Source organism: Phyllobates terribilis, unplaced genomic scaffold (genome assembly GCF_046119375.1).
Source record: "Phyllobates terribilis strain yellow unplaced genomic scaffold, ASM4611937v1 Scaffold_4__5_contigs__length_816908805, whole genome shotgun sequence".
Classification (NCBI taxonomy): Eukaryota; Metazoa; Chordata; class Amphibia; order Anura; family Dendrobatidae; genus Phyllobates; species Phyllobates terribilis.
The window spans coordinates 607,811,037-607,825,830 of record NW_027362764.1 but is presented as its reverse complement, the minus strand read 5'-3'; the positions used below and the strand labels follow the sequence as shown (position 1 = coordinate 607,825,830).

At 40.6% G+C, this 14,794-nt stretch overlaps 1 protein-coding gene across 1 annotated transcript; it reads left to right on the top strand.

Annotated features, from left to right (window-relative positions):
- Window positions 1-6,621: 6,621 nt before the first annotated feature.
- On the top strand, window positions 6,622-13,613 carry PPDPFL (pancreatic progenitor cell differentiation and proliferation factor like). The gene is made up of 5 exons (XM_073679283.1): window positions 6,622-6,836; window positions 7,139-7,251; window positions 7,357-7,437; window positions 8,347-8,446; window positions 10,183-13,613. Exons 2-5 carry the CDS (start codon window positions 7,197-7,199, stop codon window positions 10,193-10,195), a joined length of 249 nt encoding a protein of 82 aa, XP_073535384.1. The 5' UTR covers window positions 6,622-6,836; window positions 7,139-7,196; the 3' UTR covers window positions 10,196-13,613.
- The last annotated feature ends 1,181 nt before the right edge of the window (window positions 13,614-14,794 follow it).

Below are 14,794 nucleotides of genomic sequence, written 5' to 3'. Positions count from 1 at the left end.
AAAGGCTACTTTGGACCGGTCGGAGATAAACTGGTGGGACAAGAGTTCAAAGTGCAGGGTGCACTGGTTTATGAAGCCCCGAGCTTGAGCGGAGTCACCTCCGAAACGAGGAGGTGCAGAAAACCGGGGTCCGGGACCGGATACCATGGTATTGGTGGGCAGCGGCGCTGCCGGGTTGCGAGTCATGACACTAGCAGTGGTTGCAGGTGGAGCAGACAGAGTGTCCAGGCGAGAGTTGACACTCCGCAGGTGACTCAGGATGGACTCCTGTTGGGACCTCTGACGGGACAGTTCATGACATAGGTCCGAGAGCGAGGGAGCTTGGGTGCCACCGGATTCCATGGCCCGAGCAAACTGTAACGGGTCTGGGAGGCGGAACCTCTGAGCAACTATACTTGGGAGCGGTCCTTGTAAGGAAGCGGGTGGCTCCCAGGGAAGACGGGCAGGAAATCACGGCAAGTGACAGGGACAGTCTCTGGGTAGAAGGGCAGGTAGTCACGGCAAGTGACAGGGACAGTCTCTGGGTAGAAGGGCAGGTAGTCACGGCAAGTGACAGGGACAGTCTCTGGGTAGAAGGACGGGTACTCACGGCAAGTGACAGGGACAGTCTCTGGACAGGCAGGTGGTCACGGCTAGTGACGGCAGAGCCTCCAGGTAGGCTAGCAGGCAGGTAGCAGGTGAGCGCTCCTAGGTGAGCAGGCGAGAGTCTCTGGACAGGCAGGTGGTCACGGCAAGTGACGGCGGAGCCTCCAGGTAGACTAGCAGGCAGGTAGCAGATGAGCGCTCCCAGGTGAGCAGACAAGAGTCTCTGGACAGGCAGGTGGTCACGGCAAGTGACGGCGGGGCCTCCAGGTAGGCTAGCAGGCAGGTAGCAGATGAGCGCTCCCAGGTGAGCAGACAAGAGTCTCTGGACAGGCAGGTGGTCACGGCAAGTGACAGCGGAGCCTCCAGGTAGGCTATCAGGCAGGTAGCAGACGAGCGCTCCCAGGTGAGCGGGCAGGCTGGTCCATAGACAGACTGACAGGTGTTGGAAGGCAGACCGTCGGACCGCAGGCTTGCAAGCAGGTAAACGGATATCTGGCAGGTATCAAGCAGGAATCTGGCAGGTGACTGTCAGGTAACAGGCAGGAATCTGGCAGGTGACTGGCAGGTAACTGGAAACGGAACCTGAGGGCAGAAGCAGAGTGAAGGCTTTGCAACAACATTGCTCGGGCACCTCCATTTTGGAGGAGGTGCCTTATATATGGTGAAGTCCTCCGGCCATTGGCCGGGGACTCCTTAGGACGGCGCGCGTGGCCCCTTTAAGAGAGGGGGAGCGCGCGCGCGCATGCCCTAAGCATCGTGGCCGGGAAGCAGCACGCGCTGCCAGCAGAGCGGGAGGAAGACTCCGGGCACAGAGCGGAGAGGTGAGGGGAACAGCGTCCCTGCCTAGCAGGAGGCAGGGACGCCGACGCTACAAGATATATTTTTTCACAAAATTTGACAATGTATTTTTTTCTTCATCACAATTTTTTATTACAAATAAAAATTTTAAACTTTCAGTTTTTATACTGGCTACTGGGGCTTTTTTATACTTCCTTTTGTTTCAAGCTTAGTAAAGTGAGCGCTGCATAAATTCAGTGGCATATATGCGCATTCACACTGACACTGTCTGAGCCATCCATGCCCACAATAGTCGGATGCGTTCTCCTCCTTGGTTCCTCTCTATTAATAAAGCTCGCTACCCTAATACACTGGGTAGTTAAGTGGAATGAGCAAAGACTAGCCAGTGAGCAGAAAACATCCGGCCACTGTGAGCATGTGTGCTCAGGAAATATCAGGAACCATGCGCTCACATGCTGGCTGTTTAGAAGGGACTGATTAGGGTCTGGGGCAGATTAACCCCTTTCCCCCTAAATGTGGTTTGCACGTTAATGACCAGGCCAATTTTTACAATTCTGACCACTGTCACTTTTATGAGGTAATAACTGAGGAATGCTTCAATGGATCCCACTGATTCTGAGACTGTTTTTTCGTGACATATTGTACTTCATGATAGTGGTAAAATTTATTCAATATGACTTCCATTTATTTGTGAAAAAATCTGAAATTTGGCAAAAATTTTGCAATTTTCAAACTTTGAATTTTCATGCCCTTAAATCAGAGAGATATGTCACACAAAATAGTTAATAAATAACATTTCCCACATGTCTACTTTACATCAGCACAATTTTGTAACCCAAATTTATTTTGTTAGGAAGCTATAAGAGATAAAAGTTGACCAGCGATTTCTCATTTTTCCAACAACATTTACAAAACCATTTTTTAGGGACCACATCACATTTGAAGTGACTTTGAGGGGCCTTTATGACAAAAAATACCCTAAAGTGACACCATTCTAAAAACTGCACCCCTCAAGGTGCTCAAAACCACATTCAAGAAGTTTATTAACCCTTCAGGTGCTTCTCAAGAATTTTTGGAATGTGGAACAAAAAAATGAACATTTAACTTTTTTCACACAAATGTTACTTTAGACCCCAAATTTTTTATTTTCGCAAGGGTAACAGGAAAAAAATGGACCTCAAAATTTGTTGTGTAATTTCTACTGAGCATGCCGATATCCCATGGGGGAAAACCACTGTTTTGCCACACGGCAGGGCTCGAAAGGGAAGGGGTGCCATTTGACTTTTTGAATGTAAAATTTGCTTGAATAATTAGCGGACGTCATGTTGCGTTTGGGGAGCCCCTGATGTGCCTAATCAGTGGGAAACCCCCACAAGTGACACCATTTTGAAAATTTGACCCCTCAGGGAACTTATCTAGATGTGTGGTGAGCACCTTGAACCTCCAGGTACTTCACAGAAGTTTATAATATTGAACCGTAAAAATAAAATTTTCACATTTTTCACACAAAAATGTTTTTCAGCCTCTAATTTTGCATTTTCATAAGGGTAACAGGAGAAATTGCACCATACCATTTGTTGTGAAATTTCTCCTTAGTAAGCCGATACCCCATATGTGGGAGAAAAACACTGTTTGGGTGCACGGCAGGGTTCAGAAAGGAAGAAGCGCCATTTGACTTTTTGAATGTAAAATTTGCTTGAATAATTAGCGGACGCCATGTTGCGTTTGGGGAGCCCCTGATGTGTCTAAACAGTGGAAAACCCCCACAAGTGACAGCATTTTGGAAACTAGACCCCTCAGGGAACTTATCTAAATGTGTGGTGAGCACCCTGAACCCCCAGATGCTTCACAGAAGTTTCTAACATGGAGTTGTGAAAATAAAAAAGCTAACTTTTTCCACAAAAATGATCTTTTAGCCCCAATTTTTTTATTTTCACAAGGGTAAGAGTAGAAAATGGACCCCAAAAACTGTTGTGCAATTTTTTCTGAGTACGCTGATACCACATATGTGGGGAAAATACATTGCTTGGGCGAACGGCAGGTTTCAGAAGGCAAGGAGTACTGTGTGACTTTTTGAATGCAAAATTGACTGGAATCGAAAGCATACACCATGTTGCGTTTGGAGAGCCCATGATGTTCCTAAATAGTGGAAACCCCCCACAAGTGACGCTATTTTGGAAACTAGACCCCTCAAGGATTTTATCAGGGGGTATAGTGAACATTTTGAACCCAGAGGTACGACACAGAATTTGATAACATTAGGTCATCATATTGAATAAGTTGTCATTAGTCTTGAGCGCAAGTGCTCGGTACTTGAGTTTGCATCGGGTACTCGGGTATGCACCATGTATCGCGGGTGCTCGAGTGACATGCTCGAGTCCCCGCCCCGCATGTTTCATGGTTGTTAGACACCAAAAAAAAACATGCGGGAATCCCTCGTGTATGGCAGGCAATCCCCGCAAGGTTTTTTTGGCAGCCAAGCATATGGGGCGGAGACTCAAGCATGCCACTCGAGCAACCGCGATACCCTGTGCATACCCGAGCACCCAATGCAAACTCAAGTAACGAGCACTTGCACTCAACACTAGTCGCCATATCGTCATCATTTTTTTTCTTTACGTTTGAAAAAATCCCAACCCCAACAGAACCCTAACCCTAGCACAACCCTAACCCTAGAACAAGTCTAACCCTAACCATAGCACAACCCTAACCCTAGAACAACCCTAACCGTAGCACAACCCTAACCCTAACCGTAGTACAACCCTAACCCTAGAACAAACCTAATCCTTACCCTAGCATAAGCTTAACCCTAGCACAGCCCTAACCCTAGCAGAATCCTAACCCTAACCCTAGCACAACCCTAACCCCAACCCTAGCACAGCCCTAACCCTAGTACAACCCTAACCCAAACTGTAGCACAACCCTAACCCTAGCACAATCCTAACCCCAACCCTAGCACAACCCTAAGCCTAGCACAACCCTAACCCAAACCATAGCACAACCCTAACCCTAGCACAACCCTAACCCTTACCCTAGCACAACCTTAACCATAGTACAACCCTAACTCTAACACAATCCTAACCCTAACCCTAGCACAACCCTAACCCTAACACAACCCTAGAGTTTATCTTTTACGCCGTTCCTCGTGTGGTATAAGTAATTAGACGACTTTATTCTTCGGGTCGGTGCAGTTACAGCGATGGCAGATTCATATCGGGTTTTTATGTTTGCCATCTGTCATACACTAAAAGACTCTTTTTTTGCAATAAAGTAGCTTTATTCTTCGGGTCAGTACGATTACAGCGGTATCACATTTATATATTTTTTTATGTTTTGGCGCTTTTATACAATAAACTATTTTATAGAAAAAATAATTTTTTTGTATTGCTTTATTCTGAGAGCTATAACTTTTTTATTTTTCATCTGATGGAGCTGTATGGCTACTTGTTTTTTGCGGGACAAGATGACATTTTCAGTGGTCTTTTTGATTGCGTTTTATTCCATTTTTTTGTTTGGCGGTATGATGATAAAGAATTGCTTTTTTACTTTGTTTTTTATTTACTTTTTTTTACCGTCTTCACTAAAGGGGCTAACAAGTGGGACAGTTTTATAGGTCAGGTCATTCCGGACGTAGCGATACCAAATATGTGTACTATAATTGTTTTTTGTGTTTTTTTTAACAATAATATTTATTTATTGGTACAGTATGTTTTTATCTTTTTTTGAATATTTTTTTCATTTTTTTATATTTTTACAATTTTTTTCTCACTTTTTAACACTTTTTTTACTTTTAAACTTTGTCCCACTATGGGACTTTGATTTTTTGCAGGCTGATCACTTGCATAGCATAGAGATGCAGCAGCAGATTGCCCTCATTATAATCCACCTATGACCGGGGTGGATGATTCACATTTATAGTAGGCTGCACTGCTGGAATAATATTCTCTTGATTTAGTGAAGTTGAAGGTTTTTATTGCCACAACGTGTATCGATGACGAATCGGTATCTTTTTCAAGTGTAAAAACTGACATACTGTGCATCTGTTCTGGGAAATGAGCACTGTCAATCGGAAGTGGAAGAGGCCCCCAACATGCAAAATGAGGGACTGTAATGGTGCACTGAGCTCTTGGTCATGCCAAGGGTGCACCAAAACCCTTGTATTTGCACACAAATTAAAAAATATTTTTGTCATGCACTGTACCTTTAACAGGTACAGTGCTAGTATGATCTTTATAAAAGTTAGAGGGGTTTTCCCACGAACAAAAGTTCATATTAATCAATAGATCTTGAAATAATAATAATTTCCATAATTGAATGTGTTTAAATAAAATGTTCCTGTGCTGAGATAATCTTATAAATATGCCCCTGCTGTGTTACTGTGTAATGGCTGTGTCTGACCATACAGGGACATGGTCTGATCATACCACAGCTCCTGGACAAGGGAGGAAGCAAAAGAGAGTACACAGACAGGACAGCACGGGATCACAGCTGATTCTTTGTGAGGTAAAACATTTCCCTGCCTGTTTTTAAACAATGTTTTACCTCAAAGAAAGAATCAGCTGCGATCCCCTGCTGTAATGTCTGTATACTCTTTTGCTTCCCCCCCTGCCCAGGAGCTGTGGTATGATCAGACCATGTTTCTGTAGGGTCAGACACAGCCATTACACAGTACACAGCGGGGGCACATTTATAACATAATCTCAACACAGGAATACATTTTTTAAACACATCCAATTGTGGAAATTATTATTTTTACAAAAACTATTGATTAAAATTAACTTTTGTTCATGGGAAAACCCCTTTAAGTCCCCTATTTGGGGGGTAACAGAATCCTTTAAAACAAGAAAATAAAAAATGCATCCATTCTTGAGAGAACAGACAGGATTTTTAATGAGAAGTAGCAAAGTTCTTATTAAAAATGTGCCATTTTATTCATTAGTGATGCTGAAGTAGAAGAGTCATCAGGGCACAAACAATGAAGATTTGGGGGAAAGAGAAGTCAATGACATAGCAGCATGTTTCAAAGGATTTTGTTTTGCTGCTGGAGTACAGAATTAGGAATTAAGTAGAAACATATTTTCCAGCTATAACCTTGTAGTAGTCCGCTAAATGTCACTTCTGTGAATATGTCTCATTCTGTTCTCCTTCTTTATTACAGAAGTCAGTGCTGAATAACTGATTTTGCACGCAGTGTTCTGAAAACCCTCCCACAAATTGGCAATGTTTCTATGAGCTCAAATTTCATTACACTCCCTGCTGCAGGGCTCTTTATATAAACTGTCCCCGAGAAACTGGAGAGCAACAAGCTGTAAGCTTCCGAATCCAAGGACAAGTACGTGCAACAGGCAGAACATTTAGCATATAGCGCGCAGATCTCCGCATGCTGAACAGACTTTTATCTCATATGGAATATCAATCACATTTATAACTCAGCAGAGGAAACTCCACAGAAGGTAAAGTAGGGACTCATAAATAAATGTATTTGTTGTTTAAAAGTTGCCTGCATTTTTATATGATTCCCAATCGTTTTATTCCTTTAATATGTGCGTCTTCATTAAGTTCATTTGTAGTTATTTAAGTTTTAATGCTGAAAATTTCTCAAACAGCCCAAAACCATCTGTGCGCTGCGCAGCTCGCATGGGCCCAGCTATGTCACTTTTCTTTTGGTGTTTGATGTTTTTAAAATGCAGTCTGTTCTGACTTGTGCTGTTTTGTAATTAAATATAATTGTTTTTGTTCTTGTTTTGTCTCTCAGGTACAGTTTAGCTGCATTTTGTACCGTTCTTGATACTAGTGTTGTCTGAATTGGGACCATGGCATCTGTTCCATCAGCTGGTTGCCTCTTAGCAAAAAATCAGTTCTACAGAGGTAAGCATCTAAATAATAGATGTCTTCATAAAGTTTCTCTAAAGAAATAGAAAACTTCTTTCACATTTTGTACAAAAATTGTGCAATAATATTTTTTTCCTGCAGTGCGTCTGAACTCAGAGTCAAGTGTGTCCTCCAGTAGTTCAGACTCAGGAGTTCCTGTGGATCTGGAGAAACCTCAGAAAGGTATTTACTTGCTATTCATCTGTTTAATATATCATGTACTGTGTTCTAAATGTAAATATATGACCAATGTTTAGGGGGTTTTGTGCTCAAGTAAATTAAGACCAAATTGCTTATGTTGATACACCAAAAAATGCCGAAACCAGAAGAACAAGAACAACCTGCTATGTACATTCATCTCCATGTAAACAGGTCCCTAGTCTGATAATATGGACATGCATATGCCTATAAATTTATACATACAAGAATAGTCTAATCTTGGCGATTGTGAGTCACTTTTATGCAAATTATAGCATTAGTACATTCATCAACGATGGAAATGACAGCAACATTGAAACTATAACAATACTTTAATGAGAAGATAAGTGATTGAATGTACTATTTGTTGCACTACTGTAATGTATTGTAATTCCGCATACTAAGAGATTCTAGTTGAGTATTCATTATAAATATATATATATATATTTAGATTTTTTTTACCCATTGAAAAGCCTCTATAGATATCAATACAAAGCATAAAGGTCTCGCTGGATAGATTTTTACCTAGTGAACACATTGTAAATTTTTATATACTGTGTAAATGTGAAGTTGAATGTCATCAGTATACAGTCAGCTCCTTCACTCCCTCTAGTGGTGGCTGCAAACAGCTAGAATGTTGTGTTTAATTCTATATGTATGCAGGGGATTTGAATGTATAAAAAAATGAGCTGAAAGTAATAAAGATACATTAAGAACCTAATTAGCACAGAAGATTGTCTCCTCCTCCTCCGCTTCAAAGAAAATGATTTTAAAGAATGGAGATCTACTTTGTATATAATATTTTTGTGAATGAGACAGTTTATTGCCTACATAAATGCATGTCTCCCTTAGAAAGAGATGCCTTTCAACAATTTGATTGCAATTATTTTATAGGTTTGCCGGAGATGGTTGAAAAATGCTGGTGGTTGAAGCACTTTTTCCACTGTGAGCAAGTTGCCGTTTCTTCAGTGCAAATAAACATGGGCACTAGAAGGTGAGAAGACAGTAGCTGTTACTGCAAAATTTACACTTAAAAAAAATGTTTTACATGCAGAGTAAACACTAAGTGATCTTACTAACATTGTGTATAATTCTTTAGGTTTAATGTTTTCATCAGGTCTCAGACTAGTTTGATCCAAGATACTATAACTTTGTCACATTCAAGTGATGATGCCAGAGTATGGACACCACCGATATAATACTGTTGGTCTATCCTAAGGATAAGCCAACAAATTTAAAAGGTTAGATAAGCTCTTTAAAGGGGTTATTTGTGAATATTTAATTTTTTTTACTATGTGCCAAAGAATCAACAGTCAGGTAGTTGGAAACTACCTGCCTGTTGTGCTGGGTACTAATCTCTGCTGGCACCAATCTTTGCCTAATTACAGGAAGCCGACTGTCAATTGCCATGACGTCAGCAGTTACGCCCCCTCAACAGAGCAGCTCGGAAGAGGAAGAACTGCTCTGTTGATGAGGATTGCAAACAGGAGTGGTTAGTGACAGCTTTAAAGCAGTGCCGTGTAGAACAGGCAGGCATTTAGCAACAGCCTGACAGTTAGTTTTTAAGCCCATAGTAAAAAAAATTGTCCTGGACAACCCCTTTAAAGGGCTTGTCTCATCTTCATAAATTAGGAAAATTGCAAAGTGCTTGTAACAAGCAACTTAGCATTTACTTGTTATTAAAAATCTTTTCTATTTTCAAGAGCAGAGACATTTTTAATTTAATTTTGTGCTGCTCGTTTCCTAGTGTAGACTCCAGTGGTGGCCGATTTCCTAGGCAAGGAGTACAGTGCTTACAAGCTTTTGGTAGAGCTTGCAAGTGCTGCTTTGCAGTTGGCTGGACAGACCAGCTTTAGTGCCATTGTACTAATTTGATGCTGCAGAGGAAAAAGTCCAAATTGTTAAAGGAAATCTGTCAGCAGGTATATGCTATGTAATCTGTAGACAGCAGGAGATTGAGGCTGAGACACAGATTTCAGGGATGTGTCACTTGTTAAAGTACTTGCTGTTGTTTACTAACTGTGAACGATTTATCACTAAGAGATTAACATTATGGACTAGTCCAGCAACTAAGCAGCTCTCTGTCTATGGACTTTGTACATAGACAAACTTATGAGGGTGGAGTTAACTTTCTCAGCTCTGCTACATGCTAAATTTCTAAGCTCTGATTGTGTCAGAACAGCTGCGCCCAGTAATCTAAGTGATACATTGTTGGAGTCAGCTTCTCTTTCCCTACATTATGCTGCTTTCAGATGAGATAACAAACACCTGCTAATAGATTCCCTTTAATTATTCAGGAACGCAGATAAGTTAAGAATAACCCTTTAACAATAAACTAAAAGTTTGCTAACTTTTTATCTGAAATATCTAAAAGAATGGAGCTATTACATTCTGGAGCACTAGCTTACAAAAAATATATATTTTTAATGTTTACCTTGAGATTGACTTTAATGTGTTTGTAATCTAAAACAACACTGTTGTAAATTCTGCCTACGGAGCCATTTTTGCCCAAAGCAGAACCTTTTTATGTGCTGTACCACAGTGGTGCAATTCACATGAACCAGACACTGTCATAAAAAGGATTGTTTTCTACCTGCTGGATAATATACTTCCCACCAAAGATGCTTCTATGGAAAAAAAAAAGTTTACAGTGAAAGTGCAATAAACAGTGTATAATCATTATATCACATAGTAACTGAAGAGTATCGTGTTCTTTTCTGTTTTTAATAGGCACCACAGCTGAATGTAACTGTCTACAATCATTTTGCTTGCTTCAGTGGATGACAGTAAAGAAATGCTACAAGCTGTATTGTCTGGAGACAATCAACTGTGCGTCCAAAGAAGATAATTAATTACAGTATATTCGTTTCTACCCAAACATGTTAAACTGATCATTTCAATCACAGAGAATAATCAGACTAAATATTTTGTTATTGTACTGTTCAATCAGACTGAACCTTCTATCAGAAATGCATCATAACTAGATATTGGACTGTCAGAATCATCCGATTAGATGAAAACAATTTTTTTACGTCTGTGTAGAGACAAAAAGTAGAACAGGGTCAAATGATTTTTAAAGTCAATGAAGGTACTTACTTTTTTCTATTGAAATTGTAAGACCGTGGTTTGGCATGCTCTATAATGCCTGTGCCAATGTTAGAAGAGATGAATGTATTCAGAAAGACAAATTGCAGAGTCTTTTTGAACAGATTTCTCCATTCTTGGCATATATGCCTTTTCCTTTTTTTTTCGCTTTTATTTGCACACTTAGCCTAACATGCATCCATTGATATGGCTATGTTCCCACATACCATATTGGATGCAGAGCGTTTTTGCCTCTCTCTGGCAGAAAAAAACCCATGCAGATTTACATGCGTTTTTTCAGGCACTTTTCCAAGCGATTTTGAGCATCACTTGGAAAAGTGCTTGGCTAGTTGGTCACACAATATAAATCCATGCAACCGGCATGGATTTATATTGCGTGACCAACTTAGATGCTTTAAATGCTGCATCTATAGTAAAAAAAAAAAAAAAATAATTAAAAAGTTAAAAATAAAAAAAACCTGTACACTCACCTCTCCGGTCTCCTCCCGGCGGCAGCGATCCTTTTTGTAGTCTCCTCTTCATCCCGGGTACCACACGCACCGCGATTACGCTGAAAATTTGCGACCATTGAATTTAATTGAAACGCAGCAAATCCACATATACCTGCAGGTTTGCTGCATTTCAATGTTCCTCAATGGCCGCGAATTTTCAGCGTAATCGCGGTAGAAATGGTCATGCTGCGTTTTGCAACACAATGCGAATTCAGCGCACTAATCAGCGCATCATGTGCACAGCACATCCAAATTCACATTGCTTTGCATGGCAAACGGTTTTACAAGCGTAAAAACACCGCAAAAACGCTACAAAAATGCTACGTGGGCACATGGCCTTATGCCCATAATGTAAGATTGTATTCTGGATAATTAATGCTGAGCGAATTAAGATTTTGGAAGTTTTTAAAGAGGTTGTCCACTACTTTAACATATATGGGCTCTGATTAGGATAGGTGATCAGTGTATGATCAGTGGAGGTGATACACCTTGCACCTTCGACGATCAGCTGCTCCCGGTGTCGGTGTTGGCCAGAACTATTCAGTTACAGAGTGGCACAGCATAGCTCCATCTATGGAATAGTGGCCGCGGCTTCATATCCGCCCACTATTGATTTGAATAAGTGGCAGATGTGCTGTATCCGGCCACGAACACTATACAGGTGACGGAGTTGTGATGTGCAGCTCCTTAACTTGAGCAGTCCTGGCCACCGTCGTCACAGAGGACAGCTGATCGGCGGAGGTGCAGGGTGTCATACCTCCACTGATCAGACATTGATGATCTATCCTAAGTACAGGCCATAAATGTTAAAGTAATGTACAACATCTTTCATTTTAGATGTAACCATAAACAGAGGGCAAATCGTTGGTAACGACACATAATGGTCATTTGTGAGAAACAGTCATTTCAGACCAATAATGGTCTGTTCCATTGGTTAAAACATTTTCTAGACGTGATGAGAAATTCTTCTGGGCAGTTCTTTTGCTTACCCTTAAGCTGTCAATACACATTATATATTTTTTTGAAAACTCCTTGGTTTTCTTAGTTATTTACGGTAAATCGAATGTGTTCTGGAGTCAACGGACCCAAGCAGATGGGAAATATTGAAAAATAACAGGGAATCATCAATGTCAATTTTTTTCAGCTAATCCAAGTTTTTTGCAAATATCAAGTTCCTTGCATATCACATTTAATGAGATCAAAAGGGTAATAATACAATGATAGCACAGATATGAGAGGAGAATTGCTTTATATCTGCTTAGGGAATATTTCCTCTCTCTTTTGTACTGTGATCTGATTGTAAGTTTGATTTTAGATTATATATCCTGCATACAATGGACATGGGGTCATAATTGTTCTGAAGTCCTTCATCTCTATGGTCTCCAGCACATATTTGTTGTAGTTTCCATCCAGTATTTAACTGAAACACTGGAAGAAAACTGATTGGGTAAGTGATCCCATTGTTTGGAAAAGGATCACTGCCATTTGTCCCGCGCATGTGTTGCTGCTCCAAACATCTGTTGGAAAGTTTGATCACATCTTGGGATAAAATGGTGAAAAAGCATAAAGGCAACTAATGTATTTTTCCAACAGTTTAAGCCATCAGTAGTGATTCATTAAGTTGCATCAGGCTCTAAAGCAGGGGTTGGGAATCTTTTTTCTGCCAAGGGCCATTTGGATATTTATACCATCCTTCGGGGACCATACAAATTGCGCTCTAACTCCGCCCACAAAGTAAGTCTTGACGATGGCACTGGTGTCAGAACTTAATCTTTCATTGCATGCGCCTCAGCATGCAGTAATGAACACTGCGTGTGCTCACAGAGCAAGAAGAAATTAAAAAGCCGCTGGCCATCAGTACACAGCTGCCGGTCCAAGCACTGTGGTCCCCGAGAATCAGCCCGGAGGCAGGAGAAAATGTCATTGAGGGCCCTAAATGGCCCTCGGGCCTGAGGTTCCCCACCCCTGCTCTAAAAGATGAGCCCGATGCAACAGATATTTGTGAACACAAGCTTAGGGTGTGTTCACACTAACTCTTTTTGTTAAGTTTTGGAGCAGAAATTCTCCAAAAGTCTCCTCAGAAACTTGACGTTTACGCACAATCATGCATCAACCATCCTTACAAGGTTTCATTGGGAAGTTTTATATTTCCCCAGTTTTAGCATATGAACACAAGTTAATTTCAATAGAAGACATTAGAAATTATAGAGAGACGTTTTTAAAGACAGCTGTCATAATAAAGAAAAAAAATCTCCATCTGTCATACACCTTGTTAAAGATAAAAAGAGCTCTACATTGTCAGTCTGAGCTTCTTGAGAGTAATCGGATCAGGATTATTCAAAGTCTTGTGACTTGTGATATATTCTTTCATTCTTAAACTTTGACACAACTTTGGATTTGTTTGTGACATGAAGTAAATTTCTTACAGAATGTTTGCTTGGCTTTAAGTCTGTTACTGCAATAATATATCCATATTTTCATGGATGCTTAGTTTATTTTCATATGTGTATTTTATATTGCATTTTGTACACAATTATATATATAAAAATAAAATATTTCAAATATACGAGGAAAATTGCTTTTTTCATTTTATGTTGAAATTTCTGTAGAATTGAGTAAACTGTTGCTAAACAATGAAAATGTAACATAATTCATGTACATTACGAGGCTCTGCTGATAAGTCTTTGGCTTTACCCATAAAGAAACGAGATAGGAAGATGAAACATAGAAACAAAAAAAAGAACACAAAGCCAAAGACTTATCAGCGGCCCCTCGAATAAGATGCCTAAAAAGTAGAGATGGGGAAACCGGAACTGTAAAGTTTGAGGTTCGTACGGTGCTGAACTCCGAACACGGACTTTTCCTGAAAGTCCGTTTTACAGGTTGGGAGTTTGGGAATCCTGGGAGGAGGGAGAGAGAGGTTCAGGTTCAAGTTTGAGTACAGTTCTGGTACCCAAACCGAACTTTGGTCGAAAGTTTGATTGAACCAAGGGAACCCAAACTTCCACGAGTCCGCTCATCCGTACTAAAGAGTGTTAGAACAGCTGGCATGTAAAATATCTTCTGAACTACAGAAAATTGACACTTCACTTATCAGCATATCTCCTTTAGATGACCATATACCTTCAATAGCTGTTGGTTCAATGCTTGGCCCATATCTATTCCACCTTATGTCTCCATACATACGCACACTTAGCTTGGCCAAGCATGTGTTCCAAATGTAGAGCCATCACTGGCTTTGGCTTATCTCCTGTGAGCTCACAAGGCAGCGGGTCTTGTGACCCAAACTAACAGCCTTATGTGAAACTGTTAATTCTGGTCACAAGATTTGTGGGTGCAACGAAACTTGCTGCCTCAATATGGGTGAGAAAATATAAATGCTACAGTATATAGTTGTGTGAACTAGCAGCTTTCATTTCCACATTATCTCCCTCCTTTTGTCCTCTGTTGGTGTGCAACTCAGTTCATTATAATCTATAGTATATGAATAAGATTACACTGGATTGGAATGTTTCCTTTTCAAAATTTAATATGATTATAAAGAATGAGTGTCTGACTCATTAAGACTGGTGTTGTGTGCGTAAGACTTAATGGTGGAGTGCTGAAGTAAGGTGCACCTAATTTATTATGAGTCACACACCACTTAATGAATTAAGCGCATCTTACAAATGTCATGCTCATCCATCCACCTTTATCAGAAATGTTACTCCTTTCTGGGACTGAAGTGACATTTTGTAGCGTAATAA

Coding starts and splice junctions, on each gene's coding strand:
- PPDPFL (XM_073679283.1), top strand. CDS start 7,197: ATGGCATCTGTTCCATCAGCTGGTTGCCTCTTAGCAAAAAATCAGTTC. Junction 7,252..7,356: donor AAAAAATCAGTTCTACAGAG/GTAAGCATCTAA, acceptor TTTTTCCTGCAG/TGCGTCTGAACTCAGAGTCA. Junction 7,438..8,346: donor TCTGGAGAAACCTCAGAAAG/GTATTTACTTGC, acceptor ATTATTTTATAG/GTTTGCCGGAGATGGTTGAA.